This window comes from Panthera pardus, unplaced genomic scaffold (assembly GCF_024362965.1).
Source record: "Panthera pardus isolate Hobbes unplaced genomic scaffold, ASM2436296v1 HiC_scaffold_11, whole genome shotgun sequence".
In the NCBI taxonomy this organism is placed as follows: domain Eukaryota; kingdom Metazoa; phylum Chordata; class Mammalia; order Carnivora; family Felidae; genus Panthera; species Panthera pardus.
Window position 1 is genome coordinate 106,175,668 of NW_026526666.1, and position 20,512 is coordinate 106,196,179.

General features: G+C 58.7%; 3 protein-coding genes and 1 pseudogene across 13 annotated transcripts; 1 reads left to right on the forward strand and 3 right to left on the reverse strand.

Moving 5' to 3' along the window:
• Positions 1-37: 37 nt before the first annotated feature.
• CPTP (ceramide-1-phosphate transfer protein) lies at positions 38-4,283 on the reverse strand. Of its 8 annotated transcripts, XM_019461061.2 has the most exons (4): positions 4,154-4,283; positions 1,963-2,119; positions 1,177-1,709; positions 38-294 (listed from the first exon to the last, which is right to left on the reverse strand). In XM_019461061.2, the coding sequence occupies exons 2-3, from the start codon at positions 2,082-2,084 to the stop codon at positions 1,187-1,189; spliced, it is 645 nt and encodes a 214-aa protein (XP_019316606.2). In that variant the 5' UTR covers positions 2,085-2,119; positions 4,154-4,283; the 3' UTR covers positions 38-294; positions 1,177-1,186. The 8 variants fall into 8 exon arrangements, with proteins under 8 accessions (XP_019316606.2, XP_019316607.2, XP_019316613.2 ...); XM_019461062.2 differs by having other exon boundaries at positions 38-1,709; positions 4,217-4,274; XM_019461068.2 differs by having other exon boundaries at positions 38-1,709; positions 1,963-2,097; positions 4,154-4,254.
• Positions 4,284-4,414: 131 nt separating this feature from the next.
• Positions 4,415-17,334, forward strand: INTS11 (integrator complex subunit 11). 4 transcript variants are annotated; one of them, XM_019461050.2, is made up of 18 exons: positions 4,461-4,570; positions 5,675-5,888; positions 7,447-7,544; positions 8,083-8,156; positions 9,403-9,631; positions 13,127-13,225; positions 13,309-13,343; positions 13,592-13,730; positions 14,247-14,311; positions 14,605-14,794; positions 15,121-15,204; positions 15,602-15,691; positions 15,798-15,960; positions 16,188-16,295; positions 16,388-16,449; positions 16,521-16,663; positions 16,742-16,871; positions 16,999-17,334. In XM_019461050.2, the coding sequence occupies exons 2-18, from the start codon at positions 5,687-5,689 to the stop codon at positions 17,062-17,064; spliced, it is 1,977 nt and encodes a 658-aa protein (XP_019316595.1). In that variant the 5' UTR covers positions 4,461-4,570; positions 5,675-5,686; the 3' UTR covers positions 17,065-17,334. The 4 variants fall into 4 exon arrangements, with proteins under 4 accessions (XP_019316597.1, XP_019316598.1, XP_019316596.1 ...); XM_019461052.2 differs by lacking the exon at positions 5,675-5,888 and having other exon boundaries at positions 4,415-4,570; XM_019461051.2 differs by lacking the exon at positions 15,602-15,691 and having other exon boundaries at positions 4,459-4,570.
• On the reverse strand, positions 9,904-10,997 carry LOC109273927 (40S ribosomal protein S23-like; annotated as a pseudogene).
• Positions 17,241-20,493, reverse strand: PUSL1 (pseudouridine synthase like 1). The gene is given in 9 exon segments (XM_019461058.2): positions 17,241-17,869; positions 17,872-17,931; positions 18,061-18,223; positions 18,305-18,356; positions 19,167-19,337; positions 19,426-19,575; positions 19,744-19,931; positions 20,068-20,125; positions 20,299-20,493. Coding segments are annotated over 9 exon segments (1,086 nt in total). The 5' UTR covers positions 20,370-20,493; the 3' UTR covers positions 17,241-17,696.
• Between the last annotated feature and the right edge of the window lie 19 nt (positions 20,494-20,512).

A 20,512-nucleotide genomic window follows, 5' to 3' on the forward strand; every position in this document is an offset into this window, starting at 1 on the left:
GACGCAGCAAACAGCCCCCGTCCTGGAGCGTACCACCTGCTCTAGAAGGGGAATTTATTGATGTTTGAAAATCCATCACCCGCATCACACTTTCCCAGGGTCTCTGCAAGTTCACACTTACGCACATCTCCGTGTGGTGGATACAGTCCCCTCGGCATTGAGGGCCCTGAGCTCACAGTGAAGAGCCAGTAGGAGACGCTAGGCCCCCAAGTGTCTGGTGACGGCTGGCCTGTCAGCTGGGCAAAAGGGTCCAGGCTCTCTCCGTGTGCCATATCATCCCGGGTCTCCTGAGCTCTGTAGGGACGGGGAGGACGGAATGCAGCATCTTGTTGGATGACGGGGAGGGAGAGGCCAGAACTGGACCAGCAGAGTCATGGGCTCTCTAGAGCTTTGGAGGTGTGCTGTGCAGACTCACAGGCAGCTGCCTGGGGGAGCACCTGAATGACAGGGTGGCTGCAGGGGGCAGCTGCTAAGTGTGCAGAACTAGAGGCAGGGCAGGCCTCCGCTCAGGGCTTTGGCTCCTGCATGTTGCCGCTGAGGACATGTGGGACCCTGGCTAACAAGGAGGTGAGGGACAGGGAGAGGGCCTGTCCACTGCTGCCCAGGGGTTCCATCCCTGTCCTGGGGACAGCCAACCCTGTGTGGAGGGGCCCGGGCGCCTGGACCTAGGCACTGCACCCAGGGCCTGACACCGAGATGGGCCAGGGACAGAGAAGCACCTGCTGGGTGAGTTTGCTGGCAAGCAGGATGAAGTCTCTGCACTGTGGGGACCTGTGACTTCGCCCCATTTCACACACTTGGCTCACAGGCAGGGGGCAGCTTTTCAGGGTTTTGCACGAACACGGATACTGCCCTTACCCTCCCGCCTTCGGCACTTTACCCACGCGGGCAAGGCCTGGTTGCACACGTGTAACCTGGTTGAGGGTGAAGCCAAGGTGCCCTTGGGCAGAGCAAGGCAACAAGGAGGAGCGATGGCCAGGGCTTGCCTTCTCTGTCACGGCCCCCATGCCGCAGCCCAGAAGCTCAGCCCGAGTGGGCTATGCTGGGCCCGTAGATCAGCTGGCAGGGGAAAGCGTATTTCCCATTCCTGGGGCACCCGCAAATCCCCACGGTGGGCCTGATGGGTCCTGGCTGCCCCAGCCCAGCTCTGGAAAGGAGAAACATGCCCCACCTCACCCGCTGGCCCTCAGGGCAGGTTCAGCAGGGAATGCTCAGTGTAGAGTTTCTGGGAGACATTGTAGACACGCTCAATGAAGGGCAGGGCCTCGCCCAGCATTTCCACAGCCTGCTCTGGGGACCCCACGTTCATGGCCTCCAGGAAGACCTTGCGTGTGGGCAACGTACAGAAGGCCACGGTGACGGCCCGGCGGATGATCCAGGGGTGGTAGGCAGCCAGAGAGGCGTTGTAGGAGTCGGTGCAGAGCACGGCAGTACGCGCGTCCTCGGGGCTGGTGCGCAGACCTTCCAGGAAGAGCTGCAGCCAGCGCAGGGCGCGGTGCAGCCGGAGCACCGTCCGGCAGCCTGAGTCGGGGTGCTGGGAACGACGCTCGAGGTCCACCAGCCGGTTGCCCACCTCGTAGGCCACCATGGACTGCAGGCTGCTGTAGTGCTCCTGCTGTGGGCCGCTGCACAGACGCTCCATGATCTGTAGCTTTGTGGTGACATCCTTAGAGATGAAGGAGAAGATGGCACCCAGGCTGTTCAGGAACCTGCTCGAGGGGAAGCAGGAGCTCAGCCCCGGGTGCAGGGGAGACTTCCCCCCACCTCCTGGGGTACATGTCCACGTGCCAGCAGGCGTGGTAAGGTTCGGCGCTGCCAGCCAGGTGGCGAACGAGAACGGCTGACCAGTTCCGGGCAGGCAGGAGCCTGGTGTGCACAGTGCATAGCATAGCATGCGGGAAGTGTGGCCAGAAAGGCCCCACCTTTGTGTGGGGGCCCACAGGGCAGTGCCCCTGAATGTACCTGACCAGCCCCCTCCAGCCAGCGAGGTAGTGATCCAGCAGCACCTCCTCCTTCTCGTTGAGACACTGCTTGAAACTGACTAAGACAACTTTCAGGTTGAAGTCCGACTCCAGGTCGCCCATTTTCCAACACACGCTGAAACACACAGGGAGCCAGGCTGGCGGGGGGGGTTGTGTCCCTGTGAGTCAGCTCGCTCCCTGAGTCATTACTTCAGGGTGGGGGGAGGGGCAGAAAGCAACAGCTGGGATCCCGCTGCCCCCCCACCCCCCCAAGAAAGCCCAGAGTGGGATCCATCCCCCGGCCAGGCCCCTTCTCCCCTGGAGCCTGCTTCACTCTGCTTGGGCCACAAGCTTGAACTCAGTGACCTGAAGCTGCCCTTTGCCCGGAACACGTGCCCACAGATGTCAGCGTGGCCCTGTCGTGTCACTTGGCTTGCACCATCGCTGTGCCGATCTCACCTGCAGCCTGTGTTCCTGCTCATTTCTTGCTTGTCTCTCACCAGAGCACCTGTTTTTGCCAGTTGCAGAAACACCTGCTGAGTCCCTGCCCAGAGCCAATTGCTCTCCCAGGCACTTGGACGCCCCATGAGACAAATAGCCCTGCCTATCAGGGCAACATTCTTGGGGAGGTTGTCAGACAGAAACAAAACCAGAAAATTCCAACACGGTGAGCAAAAAAAAGATGAGTACTATGGAAAAAGAGACAGTAGAGTGAGGAGGAGGGCCATGAAAGGTGGCCAGGTGGGCTGAGTCCTTCCTTGCTCACTGCTGCGTCCTGAAAGCCAGAGCAGAGGCTACAGAGTCAGCACTGCCGGACAGACAGACACCAATCTTTTCCTACTGGAACTGTACAGGTCCCACACGGAAAGGCAGCTGGGTCAAAGGTCCTTCTACACTCTGAAGACAGCCACAGGGAACCTTCCGGAAGTGCCCCAGGCCAGAGTTCTGCCCTAGATTCTGCTCACGTTAATGCAGTCACTCCATAAACATTCAAGTGCCCACATACTGGGTGGGTGCCACTGGACAACCCAGCCTCTGCTGTCCTGGGCACCCAGGGTCAGCACTGCAGTTGGGCTTTGACGGTCCCTGGGGACTCAGCTGCACCTCACCATCCAGGATGAGCCCTCACCCCACTGGGCCTGGGGGTTCCGGGCCCCTAGTGCTGGAAGCCCTGCAGGGCTTCTCCGTGAGGGAGGGAGGGAGCCTGCCCAAGCTGTGGCAAGAACCCTAGCCAGGGCTAGGTGCCCTGGGTGCCCTTGCAGGTTCTGTCTTCACTCTGGGGGCAGGTAACTCAATGTCTTAAGACTTGGTCCTTCATTTCTGGGGAAATGGGCCAGCACGCCCTGCCCCGTCTACCACCCAGGCTGCCAAGAGCATCTGTTGGGGTCTCGTGGCTGCTGAGGCCCTGCAGGCCCCATGGGTTGGGCCACGTGCTTGGCATTGGGCGGAGCCCCCAGAGATGAGCTCACCCTGTCTTCAGGTGTGGGGGACAGCTGTGCCTGGCCTCAGGAAAATGGTGCTCTGGAGACTTCCGGCACGCCCCTCCCCTCTCTCAGGGCCTGTCTTCTGTCCACTGAGCAGATGGTCTCTGAAGCCTTCAGGGCTACGTTCCTGGCCACCAGACATCCTGTGGGCCTGGCCTTCCTCCCCAGAACCTGAGCCAGCAGCCAAGAGGATCTGCTGGGAACCTTTCAGAGCTTGGAAACAGGAAGGACATTGGCTGTGCAGCCGGGGCAGGCAGCCTGCCAGCTCTGAGGAGGTGATGCAGGGCACGGCCAAGGCTTCCCCAGGGTCAGCTCACAGCCCCAAGATCAAGTCTCGGCAGGAGAGCTGCCTGAGCACCCCAGCTCCATGGCTGACAGCAGGCTGAAGGTCCCCACAGGAGAAGGGGGCACTCACCCTGGCACCCCAGGCCCAGCCGGCAGGAGCGAGGCCCTGTTCAGGAAGCTCTCTAAGTCTCGTTCGGGAAGGGAGCTCCAGGTGGCACCGGGCTGGGACCCGGGACTCGGGAGCTCCGGGTGGCGCCGGGCTGGGACCCGGGGCTCGGGCAGAGTGGGACCCCAGTCCTAGGCGGGTCCAGCTCCAGCTGAGGCCCAAGGATTGAGCAAGAGCCCAGCGTCCAGGGAGGCGTGGAAGCCGAGTCCTCGGCCGCCCCCTCCCGCGTCTAGCCCCTTGGCGATGCCCAGGCCCACCTGTCCAGTTCGGTTGGTATCTGCTCCCCTGCCTCAGGCCCGAGCCCGCCGCCCTCCGCACACCTGCGCCGCCGTCGTTCACCTGCGCCGCCGCCGCCGCCGCCGCCGCCGCCGCCGCCGCGCCGCGGGACCCGCCGCCCCGCCCCCGACCACAGCCCTGCCGTCCGGGATTGGTTGCCGCTTGCCCAATCCCGAGGCTCAACGCGTGGGCCGGCGTTTCCGGCGGGCGCACCGGAAGCTGGCGCCGTTGGGATCGCGCCTGCGCTGTGCGGTGCCGCGGGTTGTGGTGGCGCGCGGCGGAGGACCTGGGTCCAGGATTTCGTCGTCGAAGTGGTCCCGCCGGCTCGGTGAGCGCAGAGGCGACGGGGCCTGGGAGCCCGCCCGACAGCATGCCCGAGATCAGGGTCACTCCCCTGGGTGAGTGAGGCGCGCTCGGCCGGCCTCGCGGTCGCGGGGCCGGGCGGTGGTGTGGGGACGAGCCGCGGGGGCGCAGAGGGCCGGCCAGGTTCCCAGAGGCCACAGCTGTCGTCCTCGGAGGCCTCGGGCCGGCTCCCGCTCCCGGCTCAGGCCCTGTGTGGAGAAGCTCGGAGGAGCACCGGAGGGACGGTTTTGGGGTCGGGTCCCGGCCCGCTGCGTCCCCAGCTTTCTTCACGGTGAAAAGCAGGCCTGAGCAGACTGTCTCTGCACCTTCTCCTGGGGCCTGCGCTCCGGACGCCGTTACCGTAGAGGCACAGGGTCTCCATCGTCGCTGCGCCAGCTTTTGTCCACATGGACTGATGCTTTAGGTCGCCTTTCCTCCCTGCCTCTGCTTCCTTCCGCCTCCTCCATCGTCTCGCACCCGTTACCTGCAGCTTCCCGTTTACCCAGTACAGCCATTCACTCTCAGTTCAGCCCTTGTCTTACATGATCCCTGCGACGCTAAAAAGAAAAAAAAAAAAAAAAAAAAAAAGCTTTGAATTTTGTAAAAGATATAAACGGACACTTTTAAAAGCCCAGACAGTGCAGAACACTGTGAAGGATGAAAGATCACTGGGAATCCAGAGTCCCAGAAACAACTGGGTTATCATTTTGGTGGCCAACCCTCTAGGTGTCTCTGGGCATCCTTCCAGCACTCCTGCTCTGCTGTTCCAGAACCTGCCTCCTACACTGGGCTGTGTGTGGGGAGCATTTTCCTGCACAGATGTTCCACGCAGCTGCATATCCTTTCTCATGGTGGAGCTCTTCCCCAAAACAGCCCACCCAGTCCTTTGTGTGGACCCTGAGCTGTTGACAGTCACGATGAAGGCCCCTGCCCCTCGCCTGCCAGGTCAGAGTACACATCTCTTTGCTGCCATACAGGTCACTCCTACAGACTCTGGCAGCTGTTGGCGCAGGGTCCCCTCTGGCTGCTGTGACCCACACTCTTCCCTGCCTTTGGCTCCCTTCCAGGGGCCTCTGCGGGGTCCTCCTTCCAGCCTGCCCCTTCACGATTTGTCCCCTGTTCTCCTTGAACAGTTCTTTCTACTGCTTTTGTTACCCCAGATATGCACCTGGATGTGCTCCCAAGGCCGTAGCACCGTCAAAGCAGAACTATTTCTCTTGTTTTCCTTTGCCGGTTTGTACCTCATGGGCTCTCTGGTCAGATATGGAGAGTCCCAAAGGCTGTCCTATCACACAGCCTTTGCACAGCTGCCCCCCCCATCCTGGCTGTCCCTCTCCACACTACTCAGAAGTCATTTTGTGGAGGACTTACCTGGTATGGTTCTGGAAGTTTTTGGGTTCCCTTCTCTGCCTTAATCTTCTCCATGACGCACTCAGTGCGTCTTATCTATGTGGTTATCGTCTGCTTGCCCTAGAACATGAGCTTCTGCGGACACGGCGTCTCTTTTATTTTCTCCGGAGTCCTGCCTCTTTTTGTGTGCCATCGACTGTTCCCCATCTTCCTGCCCAGTTCAGGCCTCAATCCTTGCTCCTCGGGATTGTTGTGGGTCCTGGTGGGAGCGGGTGGCCAGTGTCTCAGAGCTGAGCTCTGGAGTCCGGAAACCGTCCCTGGCCCTGTGCTTAGGAGCCATGTGCCTGTGAACTGATCCTATGACTTCTGTGATTTCACGTCCTCTGTAAAGAGAGGCAGCCCTCCCCTTTCCCCTGTCACAAATGTTTGGAGGGCCTCTGGGCACAGCTTTAGGGCTGAAGATGTAGCAGTGGGCAGACAGCTGAGACACTGCCATCGTCCTGCTGGGTCAGGAGCAGGCCTTTGAGAGACCTTCAGGCCAAGGCCTGTGGCAGAGCTCTTGGCTAGGATCGCCTACTGTTGTCATGGGTGACTGAAGCTTCTCAAGGACCAGCCAGGGTCCTGCTCTGAGCCATGGCCTGGTCACCCTCGTGTGTGTGGTGTTAACGGAAGGTTCGCGTGGCTGGTAGAGGGAGGCTTGTAGGATCAGGATAGAAAGCAGGTCATTTGGTGACATCATGCAAGGGTATGTCCCTTTCTTCCTGGGCCTCCAGACCCCAGAGGAGATGACACATGGCCAGAAGAGATTGCTGGGATGTGTCCTGCTGGGGCTGGAGCAGCTGGTAGGACTTGAAGTCAAGAACATGGATAGGACTCAGGTTAAGTCTGGACTGGGGATGTCTTGATGGGGTGCAGTGATGGGGCATCTGCACTGAGGCCACTGTAGCTGGTCATTGCTGGACAGCTGGGGCCCTGTCTCCCCATGGCTGGGCTAAAGCTACTGCACAGTGTCGCTCTGCAGTGGCACCACCTGGAGGCGCTTGATGCCTTCTGGGAGGGTCCCCACAGCTCAGATGTCACCCCAGTTGAGGTTTCACGAGGGGTGGCGAGGCCCCGTGGAGCATCACCTTGCCCCTATTAAGTGCCAGGACCACAGTCCAACACCTGTTGCACATCCCCTGGCCTTTGACGGTTGAGGCCAGCGGCAGCAGGTAGGCTGCTCCCTCGAGAGGTGAGGGGCGTTTTCTGTCTGACCTAGGTGGTAGTGGCAGGGCCTGAGGCTCGGAGGTGCGGTAGGGGAGGGCACATGGGCTGGAACCCGCCTGGCCCTTTGTCCCTTCCCTGCACATCTCCCTGGCCTGTGTGTGGAGGTGACAGCGCTTCTTGCCTCACCCTTTGTCCACACGGCAGCCGTGGGGATCTAGTTTCCCCAACCCGCTGAGGGTTCTGCAGGGCCAGGGACCCAGAGCACCCACTGGAGGCCTGAGGCAGGCGGCTGGGGCCATCACTTGCAGCAGCAGGGAAACGGACATGGGGGAAGTGGGAAGGGGGTGGCAGCACCTCATCCCACCTTCCCGTTCAGGAGCTGGCCAGGATGTGGGCCGAAGCTGCATCCTGGTCTCCATCGGGGGCAAGAATGTCATGCTGGACTGCGGAATGCACATGGGCTTCAATGACGACGTGAGTCCTGGGGGAAGGTGGAGGTCCCTGGAGGGACCTCACGCTGCCTGTTCCTTGTTGCTGTTCTCAGTAGGATCCCAGGCTTTAGAGCCTCAGGCTCTGACCCATAGAGTAGGGACAGTTTGGGCAAGTGGGCAGTGGTAGGAGGCAGGTGGGTCTGGGGTCACTGCCTTCCCTGGCAGCCCTGGGCCCCACCACTTGACGGATGGGGTACCCTGCGTGGAAGCGTTGATCTGTACCAGAGCAGGGGCTCGCGGGCTCCTGCAGGGTCATGTGGGGCAGCTCGGTGCTTCCCAGGCAGGGCTTCTGGCTTGGTTACTGGTTCTGTCGGTGTGACCCCTCCCTGGGTTTTCAGAGGCTGTGAACAGTCTATGGTCCTGGTGTGGCCTGCCAGGGTGGGGGTATTAGTGCCCAGGCTCAGCCTGTGCCTTTATTCCCCACTCCTGGGAGTCGCTCCCTGGAGTGCTGGCTGCCCGCCACTTCCATCACCTGCAGACCCAGGGCAGCTGCGTTCTGACCCTTTTTCTTGGCTTCTCAGAGGCGCTTCCCTGATTTCTCCTACATCACCCGCAATGGCCGGCTGACCGACTTCCTGGACTGTGTGATCATCAGGTGAGCGCCCATTGGCTGCTGGTCATAGTGTGATGTCGGCTCACATCTAACCCCACTTCGGGGGCCCTAGTGGGCCCAGGAGAGCCCCCCGGGGCCCGTGGAGGCTGCAGGCTGTGGGGTGTTGCGGGCCCAGGTTCTGTTCCGGGTTGCCTACGTGACTCACCCCCAGGGCTGGCCCTCTCCGCCTCTGGACGGTGGTCCTGGAGGCTGTGTCTGCGTGAGCTTATAGGTGTTCATGGTTGCCCCTTGACAAGCTTTGATCAGCCCTGTGGAGGCGAGGGGCGCTCTGTGCTGTGGGTGCCTATTGGCTCTGCCCCTGAGTGTCATGGATGAGAGCCCCAGGTGCCCCAAGAAGATGAGGTTGTGTTAGGGCAATAGGCCCGTGGCAGGGAGGCCACTGCCCCCAATGCAAAGATGGCACATTTCACCTTGAACCCCTGGGCTGCTTCTCAGACTTCCTCACTCAGCCTCTCAACAGCATTTGGCAGCGGTGACTGCACCCTCCCTGCTCGTCCTCAGTCCTCAGACCTTCCCATACATCCTCACCCACCCTGCCCCTGACCTCTGGTCTCATGGTCCGGCTCTTCTCTGGCGACGGTTGAACTCCCCAGCCTGGCTGAATGGAGCTCCCGCTTTCCTCCTCTTCCTCACACTCCACCCAGACAGCCCACAGTTTGTGGGTCCAGCCCTCTTCCTGACCTTCAACTTTGCCATGTGGCCAATGACCAGAGCGGCCTCCTGCTGGTCTTCTCCCCGCACCTTGCAAGCCAGGGACCTGGTGGCCCAAGGCGGCCTCGCCCTCAGCTGCTGTGAGGCTCCTGTGGACTCAGTCCCTTCTTGGACATGGGCTTGATGCAGCAGTTTGCTCCGTTTGTGGACCCACAGCACTCTGTTCCCTCCGCCCCAGTGCCTTCCTGGCCTGGCTCACGTGCCATGGGGTCTTTCCATCCATCTGCTGGAGAGGGCAGCTCTCCTGATGCCCTGTCCCCTTCTCAGCTACTTTCTATTTGACCGTAGAAAACGTACACCTCTGATGCAAGCATTACCTCTTTAACGCTCGCTGCTTTACTAGACACTCAGGTTGTAGGTTCCAGGAAGGTAGCAGTTTTCATCTGTTTTGCTGCCTCGTCACTCTGCAGCACTTAGGGTGGCGTCTGACACACGGTGGGGCCCTGGTGTGGAGGGGCCGTGGGGCGGGCTTGCTCGGGGAGCAGTGGCCCTGGGCTGATCTGTGTTGCACCCTCAGCCACTTCCACCTGGACCACTGCGGGGCACTCCCCTACTTCAGCGAGATGGTGGGCTACGACGGGCCCATCTACATGACCCACCCCACCCAGGCCATCTGCCCCATCCTGCTGGAGGACTACCGCAAGATTGCTGTGGACAAGAAGGGCGAGGCCAACTTCTTTACCTCCCAGATGATCAAAGACTGTATGAAAAAGGTGGTAGCTGTCCACCTCCACCAGACGGTCCAGGTCAGGGTCCCAACAGACCCCATCCCACTCTCTGTCTGATACTGCGGGGCCACTAGGAGGCAGCAGTGGGCAAGCATGTAGGGACCCAGCCCAGATTCAGGGTGGGAGGGGGGCGCTAGAGTGCCCATCAAGTGCACAGAGCTTCTGCTGCTCAGCCAGCCGTGCGTCTGAACACATGTAAGAAGGTGGAGACCGGACAGTGAGACGGGCAAGCCCTGGAGGGCACCCAGTACTAGCCGTGGAGTTTGGGCTTTGTCTCGGTAAGTGTCATATGTGGGTCGCGGAGGAAGGTTAAGGTTTTAAGCAGGCAAATGCAATCAAATTGGGTAAAACTTAGCACAAGGATTGTAGATTTGTCTGTTTCTCCTTAGAGTCAGTGGGTTTCGCTTGTTATTGGATGCCTATATATTTTGGGTTGTTTTATCCTTCTGGCTGAACGTCTTGTCAATACAAGTATGTGTATTTATCTTTAATAACGCTTCTTACCTTAAAGTCTGTGTTTCTGGTAACATTACACCATCCCTGCCTTTCCCACCTTTGGTTACTGTTTGCATGGCATGGCTTTTTCCATTGCTTTATTTTCAACTTTACTACAACACGTTTCAGATGTTTTTTTAATTTGTTTTTATTTTTTAAGTTTATTTATTTTGAGAAAGAGAAAGACAGTGTGCATGTGTGTGGGGGGGGAGGGGCAGAGAGAGAGAGAGAGAATCCCAAGCAGGCTGTGTGCTGGCAGCATAGAGCCCAATGTCATGAACTGTGAGATCATGACCTGAGCCGAAATCAAGGGCCAGACACTTAACCGACTGCGCCATGCAGGCGCCCCTGCATCATGTTTTAAATGTAGCTCTTTTAAGTGGCATGTAATTTGTTTTTGTTTTTGTTTGTGTATGGAAATTTCCTACTGTCATGTGTTCACCGTTAAATTTAGGATCTTGGTCTTTCCATTTTGCCTTTGTATAAGGCCAAAGGAGAGACATTGGCTACTTTGACAAAACCTTCAAGCGAACTCCAGGAGTGTCACTGACAGCATGACCTTTGTGACCAAATCCAGCAACCGGAACTTCATAATTTTCCTCAATAAAATTCAAACAGCCATCATTGGGTACAAAGGCTGAGATTTCTTTTGTCGTTCTTGATCAGCTGGACCCTGATACACTTCCTGATGGCAGAATTTGGCTGTCTGGTTTCAACCCCTACTTTTTCCGGCACATTCCCTGTGCATGGGAAGCGCCTCCACAAGGGTTGGCCTTCAGGCCCCACGGGCCTCCTTGTCCTGTTGGCTTTGCTGCTTCTAATCTTGTCTGTGGCTGGGGACCATCCTGGCAGTGTGAGGACTGACACTAGCCTGTCCTGCCGGCACCATGGGCCTGAGCAAAAGAGGTGTTGGTTTCTTTTTCTTTCTTTCTTCCTTTTTTTTTTTTTTTCTTTTTAAAAAATCTAGCTTGATAACCTGTCCAGATGGAGCGTTTGGACTCCACATTTAATAACTTTGAGCTTAGCTCTACCTTCTTACCATTTGCTTCCTATTTGACTTGTCTGTTCTATGTTTCTTCTTTCCATTATTGCCTTTTTTGGATTAATTTTTTAAAATTTCTGCTTTTCTTTTATTTGGTTAGTAACTTCATGCTCTTCTCATTCTTGTAGTGGTAGAGGCTACAAAATGCATTTGTGACGACGCTCTAAGGTACTTGGAGCTTTCGCCTCTATGTATTGGAAAGCTCTTAGAACGTCGTAAATCTGCTTGTCCCTTCCCTGACTTAGGCTGTCGTTCGCCTTGACTTTGATTTGCTCGGTACACGGGAAACTCAGCAGGACTTCTTGACTAATTCCGACAAAGTCTTCTCTGTGTTTACCCTCTCTACTTCTTGTGTTGTTCACTTTCTTTTTTTTTTTTTTTTTTTCAACGTTTTTTTTTTTTAATTTATTTTTGGGACAGAGAGAGACAGAGCATGAACAGGGGAGGGGCAGAGAGAGAGGGAGACACAGAATCGGAAATAGGCTCCAGGCTCCGAGCCGTCAGCCCAGAGCCCGACGCGGGGCTCGAACTCACGGACCGCGAGATCGTGACCTGGCTGAAGTCGGACGCTTAACCGACTGCGCCACCCAGGCGCCCCAATTGTGTTGTTCACTTTCTAATTTGTCTTCCTGCTAGAGAACACCAGTGTGGATCGGTGGGTGATGCATTCTATTTATTTATTCTTATTTTTGTTTTTATTTAAAAAATTTTTTTAGGGGTCGCGGGGGAGAGAGAGAAAGAAAGAGAAAGAGAAAGAATCTTAAGCAGGCTTCATGCTCAGCGCAGAGCCCAACATGGGGCTCAGTCCCACGACCTGGGATCATGACCTGAGCCGAAATCAAGAGTTGGATGCTCAACTAACTGAGCCCCCAGGCGCCCCCACGAATCTCTTTTATTTGTTTGCAGATGGGTCTGCTTCACCCTCATTCCTGAAGGACTTTTTTCATTACGTGTGGAATTCTAGTTTGGCTGTCATTTTTTTCTTGGTACTTTGGATGTGTCTTTCTATTCACTGTTTGGAAGAGCATCTTTAATCTTAGACTGCTTGTAGGGTTGTGTTCTTCTCTTTGGATTTTGGGGGGTGGATTTTTGGATGCTACGATGGGCCTGAATGTTGTTCTGTTCTCATTGAATCTGCCCAGGTGTGAAGCCTCTTGGATCTGTGACCCGATGTCTTTCATCAGGTTCTTCCAGTGTTACTCCTGCCTGTTGCTCTCCTCCAGCCCAGGGCTCCAGATGGCAGAATGTTAGGCCTCTCACTTCAGACCTTCCCTGACGCTTTTGTCTTTCTGTGCTTCGTGCTAGATAGTCTTTCCTATATATTTTAGCGCATTAGTACTCTGATTATATGCAATGTGCTGTTAAATTCATATATTGAATTCTTTGAGTTATTATGATTTTTGGTTTAGATTTCCACTTTTTAAAATGATTTCTAGGGGTGCCTGGGTGGCTCAGTTGTTTGAGCATCTGACTTCAGCTCAGGTCATGATCTCATGGTCTGTGGGTTCAAGCCCCTTGTTGGGCTCTCTGCTGAAGCATGGAGCCTGCTTCAGATCCTCTGTCCCTCTCTCTCTTTGCCCCTCCCCTGCTTGTTCTCCCTTCAAAAATAAACCTTAAAAAAAAAAAAAGATTTCTAGTTTTTTGGTCAACATCCTGGGTCCTTTTTATGTCTCTCAATGTATTAGTCACAGCCGTCTTAAAGTCCATGTCTGAAAACTCTAGGAGCTCTGAGTCTGCTTCTCTAGACTGTTGTTTTGCTTTCTGTGGTGGTGTCTCGTCTCTTATGTCTGGTTGCTCTTGGTTGAGAACTGGACGTTGTGTGTGAGAAACAGGAAATGATGAAACGTGATGAAACGTGATGAGAACCATGTTCCCTTCTGCCCTCTGCCTCCCCAGTGTCCACCTCCCTGGCCCCTTTGCCATCGTCTTCAACCCAGCATAGCCTGCAGACCTGAGTTGAGGCCTCTTCTCTGTAGGTGGATGATGAGCTCGAAATCAAGGCCTACTATGCAGGCCACGTGCTGGGGGCAGCCATGTTCCAGATTAAAGTGGGCTCAGAGTCTGTGGTCTACACGGTCAGTGGAAGCACCTGGGGCACTGGAGGGACTGCCTGGCCGGGGAGAGGAGGCACCTGCCTTATTGCCACATTCTTTGCCAGGGTGATTATAATATGACCCCGGACCGGCATTTGGGGTGAGTAGGCTATGTGTTTGTTTCTTCCTGTGTGGACCCCCCTAGGAGTGCAGTGATGCACAGGGGTGTGCTGGGTGCCTTCAGTGTCCACCATGTGTCCTCTGTGCGTGGCAGAGTCTCTTCCTCCTGCTTGTCAGAGCGTCAAGGGAGGCTATGGCTGGGGTCCGTTTTGTTGCTCCTAAGCCTTGAAGCCTAGCCTTGCAGCCATGTGGATTGTCTACCTTGGCCCACGCCCGCCTCTGTCATAGAGCTGCCTGGATTGACAAATGCCGCCCCAACCTGCTCATCACAGAATCTACATATGCCACGACCATCCGGGACTCCAAGCGCTGCCGGGAGCGAGACTTCCTGAAGAAGGTCCACGAGGCTGTGGAGCGTGGCGGGAAGGTAGCTGGTGCAGGCGGGGCTCTGGGCCTCGTGCCCACCCGACCATGCTACATGGTCCTTCGCCACCTCCGGCATGTCAGGGGACGGGTGCCATGTGTTCTGGGTGTGTAGGGAGGAATGTGTTCTCAGCATTAGGAAGAAAAACTTCCCTGAAGACCACGGGGGTTCTTATTCATCCCTTATCTCAGATCCCAGCCCAGGGCTGGCCGGAGCATCCACCGCAGTCAGTTTTCGATGTATTGTGGCTGGGAGCAGGACTTGAGGGCAGAGCGTGGGGCCTTACCTGTGGCCTGCAAAGGGCCTCTGACTCTCGGGGATACCTGGCCATGCCCTCTCAGTGGACGCAGGCCCTGGCCATCAGAGCTGCCAGCAGGGCCAGTGTTTATAGTAGCCGCTTCCTGAGAAGGCAGCCACAGGGAACCACCGCCTGCCCACTGTAATCAGAGGTGGCTTTAACTTGGGTGGGCAACATGGCCAGGGGTTCCTGCCTGAGCCAGCCTTGCCCTTCCCCTGCAGGTGCTGATCCCTGTGTTTGCACTGGGCCGCGCTCAGGAGCTCTGCATCCTGCTGGAGACCTTCTGGTAGGTGGTAGCCAGTCGGTTTCTGGGAGCCCTGGCTTGAGTGGGTGCCAGCGGCATGTCCATGTCCAGCTCTAGGCAGAGTATAGTTAGGGTACGTGACATCTGTTGGGGCGCCTGCCTGTACTGCGCCCCCCAGTCACGTGCCTATGTCCCCTCTGTGGGACCTGGATGTGTAGGAGGGAGCGGGCAGGGGGTGATTCCTTCATGGATGCAGCCTGGGCTGGGGTGTGAGGGGGACGCGGGCTGGCCCTGCCCCGGCAGCTCCTCCACCGTGGCCCTGGCGCGGTCCGCAGGGAGCGCATGAACCTGAAGGCCCCCATCTACTTTTCCACGGGCCTCACGGAGAAGGCCAACCACTACTACAAGCTCTTCATAACCTGGACCAACCAGAAGATCCGGAAGACCTTTGTCCAGAGGAACATGTTTGAGTTTAAGCACATCAAGGCTTTCGACCGAGCATTTGCTGACAACCCGGGTCCGATGGTGAGGCCCTGGCCAGGAGGGGGTGGGGATGGCTGTCCTGTGCCCGTGGTAGCCAAGTTGGGCCGAGGCAGCCAGCGTTGGCTGTCTACCTGTGTGCACCTTCTCCGTGTCTGGGACGTGTGAGTGGTCCCTGCCTGCAGGTCTCCCTCAGGGAGTGGGGTGCACTGTGCTGAGGGAAAGATGGGGGGGTGGTCAGAAGATGGGGCCGGTGGTGGGGGCAGGGTCAAAAGACTCTGAGGGCAGAGGAGGGGCTGGACTCGTGGCCAGTGCTGGTTCTTTGGCAGGTGGGTGTCCACTGCCCTGACTGTCCCCTGCCTGCCCTGCAGGTTGTTTTTGCCACACCAGGCATGCTGCATGCCGGCCAGTCCCTGCAGATCTTCCGGAAGTGGGCAGGGAATGAGAAGAACATGGTGAGGGATCTGGGCTCCAGGTGTAGCTCCCAGGAGGGCCTATGAGGTTGGGCAGAGGTGGGGGAGCAGAGGCTCCGCCCGGCTTGGGGACACTGCTGTTGTCAGGACGGGGCTCGGTGTCCCAGGGCCCTGTGTCTGACCCGGGCAGCTCCCACCCTTGCTGTGTGTCGGCCCCTCTGCATCGGGCAGTAAAGCCTTCTGGCTTCCCTAGCTGACGTGCTACTCAGGCCTGGGATGGGGAACTGCTGGCAAGGGGAAGGGGCCATCAAAGGTTTGGGTTTAGACAGGCAGCAGGGGTGGGGTGGAGAGACAGAGAGAAAGCCCGAGGCAGGAATGGGTGGGGGCGGGGGTGTCCTCTGCAGGGTGGCCGCCGGCTCCACGCCTCACTGCCCCACAGGTCATCATGCCTGGTTACTGCGTGCAGGGAACCGTGGGCCACAAGATCCTCAGTGGGCAGCGCAAGCTGGAGATGGAGGGGCGGCAGGTGGTGAGTCCCCACTTCCTGATCGCTCCACGGGCCCCACCTTGGCTCGCTCGGGAGCCCTCTGAGCCTTTGCTTGTGGTAAGGGCCTGTGTGCACTGTGATTCTGCAGCTGGAGGTCAAGATGCAGGTGGAGTACATGTCCTTCAGTGCCCATGCCGATGCCAAGGGTATCATGCAGCTGGTGGGCCAGGCGGAGCCCGAGAGCGTGCTGCTGGTGCACGGGGAGGCCAAGAAGATGGAGTTCCTGAAGCAGAAGATTGAGCAGGAGTTCCGTAGGTTGGGGTGGGGGGTGGGGGGGGGCGCGGGCTGCCACGGGATGTGGGGGGGGGTGTGTGGGGAGGGCTTGGGGGGCACGGGGGGGTGTGGGCTGCCACGGAATGTGGGAGGAATGGGGGGGCGCGGGCTGCCATGGGGTGTGGGGCACGGTCTGCCCATGGGGTCAGCATGGGCAGAGCCAGCTGATCCCGACAGGCTTTCTGCCCCTCCCCCTCCGGCCCAGGGGTCAGCTGCTACATGCCAGCCAATGGTGAGACGGTGACACTGCCCACAAGCCCCAGCATCCCTGTAGGCATCTCGCTGGGGCTGCTGAAGCGGGAGATGGCACAGGGTACGCAGGGCAGGGTAGGGCAGGGCAGGGCAGGGGAGCGGCTCAGCGGGTGGACCCGATGGCAGCTCCAGTCCTCGCCCCTTTCTCCACAGGGCTTCTCCCTGATGCCAAAAAGCCCCGGCTCCTGCATGGCACTCTGATCATGAAAGACAGTGTGAGTGCGCGTGGGCGGGGGCACGGCGGGGGCGGGCGCTCCATGCCCCCTGACCTGCCCCTGTCCCGCAGAACTTCCGGCTAGTGTCCTCAGAGCAGGCCCTCAAGGAGCTGGGTCTCGCTGAGCACCAGCTGCGCTTCACCTGCCGTGTCCATCTGCACGACCCTCGCAAGGAGCAGGAGACAGCCATGCGGGTCTACAGCCACCTGAAGAGGTAGGTACCCAACCCTTTCCGGCCCTGGGGCGGGTAAGAAGAGGGGTACGAGGCAGGTCTCACAGTGCTTCCCCACAGCGTCCTCAAGGAGCACTGCGTGCAGCACCTTCCTGACGGGTCCGTGACCGTGGAGTCCATCCTTATCCAAGCCGCGGCCCACTCCGAGGACCCAGGCACCAAGGTGCTGTTGGTCTCTTGGACCTACCAGGTGAGTGGCCTCCAGGGCCCGGTACCCGGCAGGTCAGGATAGGCGGGGTTACCCCATCACCTTGCTCTGCCCAGGTATGGTGGTCAGGGAAGGTGAGATGACTGCCCCCTCTTGCATCTGGCTACAGGATGAAGAGCTGGGAAGTCACCTCACGTCACTGCTCAAGAAGGGCCTACCCCAGGCCGCCAGCTGATCACCAGCCAGAGGGCCCTAGGCTTCCCTCTAGAGCCATGTCTGTGCCTCAGGTCTTCCCTGTGTCCCTGGATGTGGAGCCCACGGCTGGTCACAGCACTTGTCTGTGAGGACACAACCAGCGTTATGTGCCTACGTGATTGGCCAGTTCTGGCTGAGGAAAGAAATAGGCCTGGGGACTTCATCACTCTTTATTTCTATTCCTGAGCCCCCAAGAGATGGGTGGTTGCTCCTGAGGTATTTTGTCCAGTAAAAACAGAACCAAAGACCACATGGGTGTTCCCTTCTTGATGACCAGACCTTTTTCCTGCAGTCTACCCAGAGCAGCCCACCTGGGGCAGATCGGGGTACCCAGGAAGGTGGGGACTTCTGGAAGGTACGGGCCAGTGGGAGGCAGGAAGCCTGCTGTGGCTCCGGATGGCCAAGTGCTGGTCCCTCCTGCTCCATGGCATGCAGAGCTGGGCAGGGTCCAGTGGCAGGGCCTAGTATGTCACAGCTGCCCTGATCTCACCTGGGCATCTGGGGATTATCTGTGCCTCCCATGTGGTGAATCCTGCAGGGCACAGGAGGTTTTCTACAGGGGCTGGGCCTGTCCAGGCCACAGTTTCCTCTGGGCTGCAGAGCCTCTGCCTGTCAAGGCCCTCCCCGCTCCCTAAGGCGAGCCCCCTCAGCCTCCCTCCCTACTGGGAACTTGATCACAGGGGCCGGGTCAGGAGTATGGCTTGGGTCTAAGGGCCCAAGGGAAGGAGACCCCTCACTCCAGGCTGCCTGCTTTTGGGAGCAGCTGGAGACTTTTTGTCCAACTTGGTTGGGGCTTCCTTGCCTCCAGGGCCCTGGCTTTCCTGCTCAACACAGGCTGGATTCCCACCTGTTAGGACAGAGGAGAGCTGCAGCTGTGCTGCTACCAGGAGCCCCTCCTCCCATCAAGCACCCCACCTTGGGAGGGGCTCAGTCATTGGGGTGCATGCAGGGACTTTTCCAGGCTGTCTACCCTTACCGAGACTCCCGTACTGCACGGACTTGAGGAATAAGCCATGGGCCGGGGCCACACGCGTCTGGTGTCTGCCGAGGGGGTCCCGGCTTTCCAAAATCACCTTCACTTGAGCGGGCATCAGAGCTCCCAGCCCCACAGCCACCAGCACAGCTGTCATTCTCCGAACCTGCAATCCGAGGCCAAGACTGCCATAGTGACCCAGCTCCTCGGGTCCGCCCCCATCCCTGGAGGCCCAGGCAAAACCCACCTGTCTGTACAGAAAGGACTGGCTCTCAAACTCCAGGTTCCAGAACTGCAACCTAGAGATAGAGGCACCTGTGACGCCTGGGCCAGGACAACCCCCAGTCTGCACTGTGGCCCCAGAAGAGGGGGGCAGGAGGAGGGAGCTAGGATAGACTGGTTTCCACTCTCTCTTCCACCCTAGGGGCTTCCATTGGCCACCCTGCCCTCAAGTGAAGCTGCTGGGAGAGACCTTGTGAACGGGAGGGGCTGCAGAGCCTTCTGAGAGGCCTAGGCAGTGGAGACAGGGCTCTCCGGTGGAGGTGCTGCCGAGGCACAGGTCCTAGGGCAGCTCTGGGGCAGGGAGGTGAGCATGACCAACTCATCTACCAGAGACCCAAGGCCCAGGGTAGGGGTTCTTCAGCTGATCACGCAGAAGTTCCTCCTCCCTTCAGTGCAGGCTCAGACTGAGAAGGTTTGGGAAGCCAACAGCCGACATCTGGCCAGAGGCCCCAGAAACAGTGGAACCAACCGCCTGCCAGGTAGTGCTGGGACCACTGGCCTGGTGCTTCTCTTCCAGCAAAGTGTTTTCAGCAGCTGCCAAGATCCATCTACTAGTCCACAAGCCGTGGCTGGACAGGGCTGGGAGCCCTTGGAGAAGGCATTCTCTGTTCCCAGTGTGGCAGGACCCCAGCCCAGGGCGGGGAGGGCACAGCTGTAGGTTCATGGTTGTTGGGGCCATGCCACTTAGCTGACTAGCATCTCCCCTGTGAGGTTGCTGATGGGCACCCAACTCCAGCTGTGTCCTGCACCACCCTCACCAAGGAAGGTGCTAAATCTAAATCCAGCTCCCCCAGCCTCTGGCCAGTGTGCAAGGTGCTTTTCATTACCTGTTCTCCTGGGGGAGGACAAAGGGGCTGCCTAGGTCAGGGGACACAGAAGCTCGGCGCAGTGTGCGCACTGAGCTCGTGGCTGGGCTGCCAGCTGACTGGAAGGCACTGAAGTCATGTGTCCCTAGAAGGTGCTGGGCAGCCTCCTGCATGGCATCTACATCCAAGCTGCTGCAGGGAGACAGGTGAGTGGTCAGGAGGGAGTAGCCAGCCAGGTGTGCCTGGCAACCCTCTCCTGCTCCCTCACATCCACGCTCACCCTGCCCGTAGTGCCCAGCATCGGTTTCGTTCAAACACAGACAGCTGATCGGGCCGGTGGCAGCCGGTGGCCAGGCGGTACAGGTAGGTCCTGGATGTGGCAGCATGGCGGGCATGGAAGTCAGCGGGTACTCGGAAGGCCTGCAGTACCCTGCGGGAGCACGATCAGGCATACCAGAATGACCCCTATTCACCCACGGACCCAAGTGTCCCCTTGGTATCTCCATCATTCCCAAGTTCTGTGCAGACACCAAGTCCTTCCCGACTCGTGGTCTCCACCCACAGTGGACCAGTTTGGAGACAGCAGACAGGTGCTCACCGGATGGCCGGGTGCCTCAGGTGGGCATTGAGAGCTTCAGCCAGGACCTCGGGGGAGAAGGGGGGCTGGCCTGAGCGGCGCTGGACGTCTAGGTGAGCCGCGTTGCTCAGCGCGTGGACTCCAGCATCCGTGCGGCTGGAGATGGTGAACTTGACCGGCACCACCGAATTCAGCCTCTTTGCAGCCTCCTGCGAGGACAGAGCCGCCTGGGGCGGGGTGGGCAGCGCAGGGCGAAGGCCGGAGCCCAGAGACCCGGCGGCTCCCATCTGCCCATTCCCCGGGTCTCCCTCTTTCCATTCTGAGGGGGTGGCCGGCGGAGCTCACCTCCAGGTAGTTCTGGACCCCGATGGCGCGCTGGGAGCCCCTGATGGCCGCGACCCCGCTGCGGGCAGAGGCGGGCTCAGATTAGCTGACGGAGGCCCGCCCCGCACAAGCCCGTTCCCTTCCCAGGCGTCGAGTCCTAAATTAGCTCCCCCGCCACCTCCCCGGCCCCACCTAGGATGCCGGGATACACTTGGAGGCCGCGGGCATGAATGGGAGGTCCTGAAGACGTACTTGAACTCCGTGCCCAAGTACTGGAAGTACACGAGGTAGCGCGCCCTCACCGAGGCTGCGGCAGGGCCCATGGCTGGAGTCGGCAGAGCCAGGACCGGTCGAGAAGGGCCAGGCTGAGCAGATCCGCGTGTGTGCCCTGCGCGCGCGCACGGAAGCAGCCTGGCCACGCCCCCCGGCTGCGCCTGCGCCTTAGCTTTCCTCCCTGCAAGGCACT

Coding starts and splice junctions, on each gene's coding strand:
- INTS11 (XM_019461050.2), top strand. CDS start 5,687: ATGTGCTCCCAAGGCCGTAGCACCGTCAAAGCAGAACTATTTCTCTTG. Junction 9,632..13,126: donor ACCTCCACCAGACGGTCCAG/GTCAGGGTCCCA, acceptor TCTTCTCTGTAG/GTGGATGATGAGCTCGAAAT. Junction 14,795..15,120: donor CTGACAACCCGGGTCCGATG/GTGAGGCCCTGG, acceptor CCTGCCCTGCAG/GTTGTTTTTGCCACACCAGG.
- CPTP (XM_019461061.2), bottom strand. CDS start 2,084: ATGGGCGACCTGGAGTCGGACTTCAACCTGAAAGTTGTCTTAGTCAGT. Junction 1,710..1,962: donor GGCTGGAGGGGGCTGGTCAG/GTACATTCAGGG, acceptor CCCCTCGAGCAG/GTTCCTGAACAGCCTGGGTG.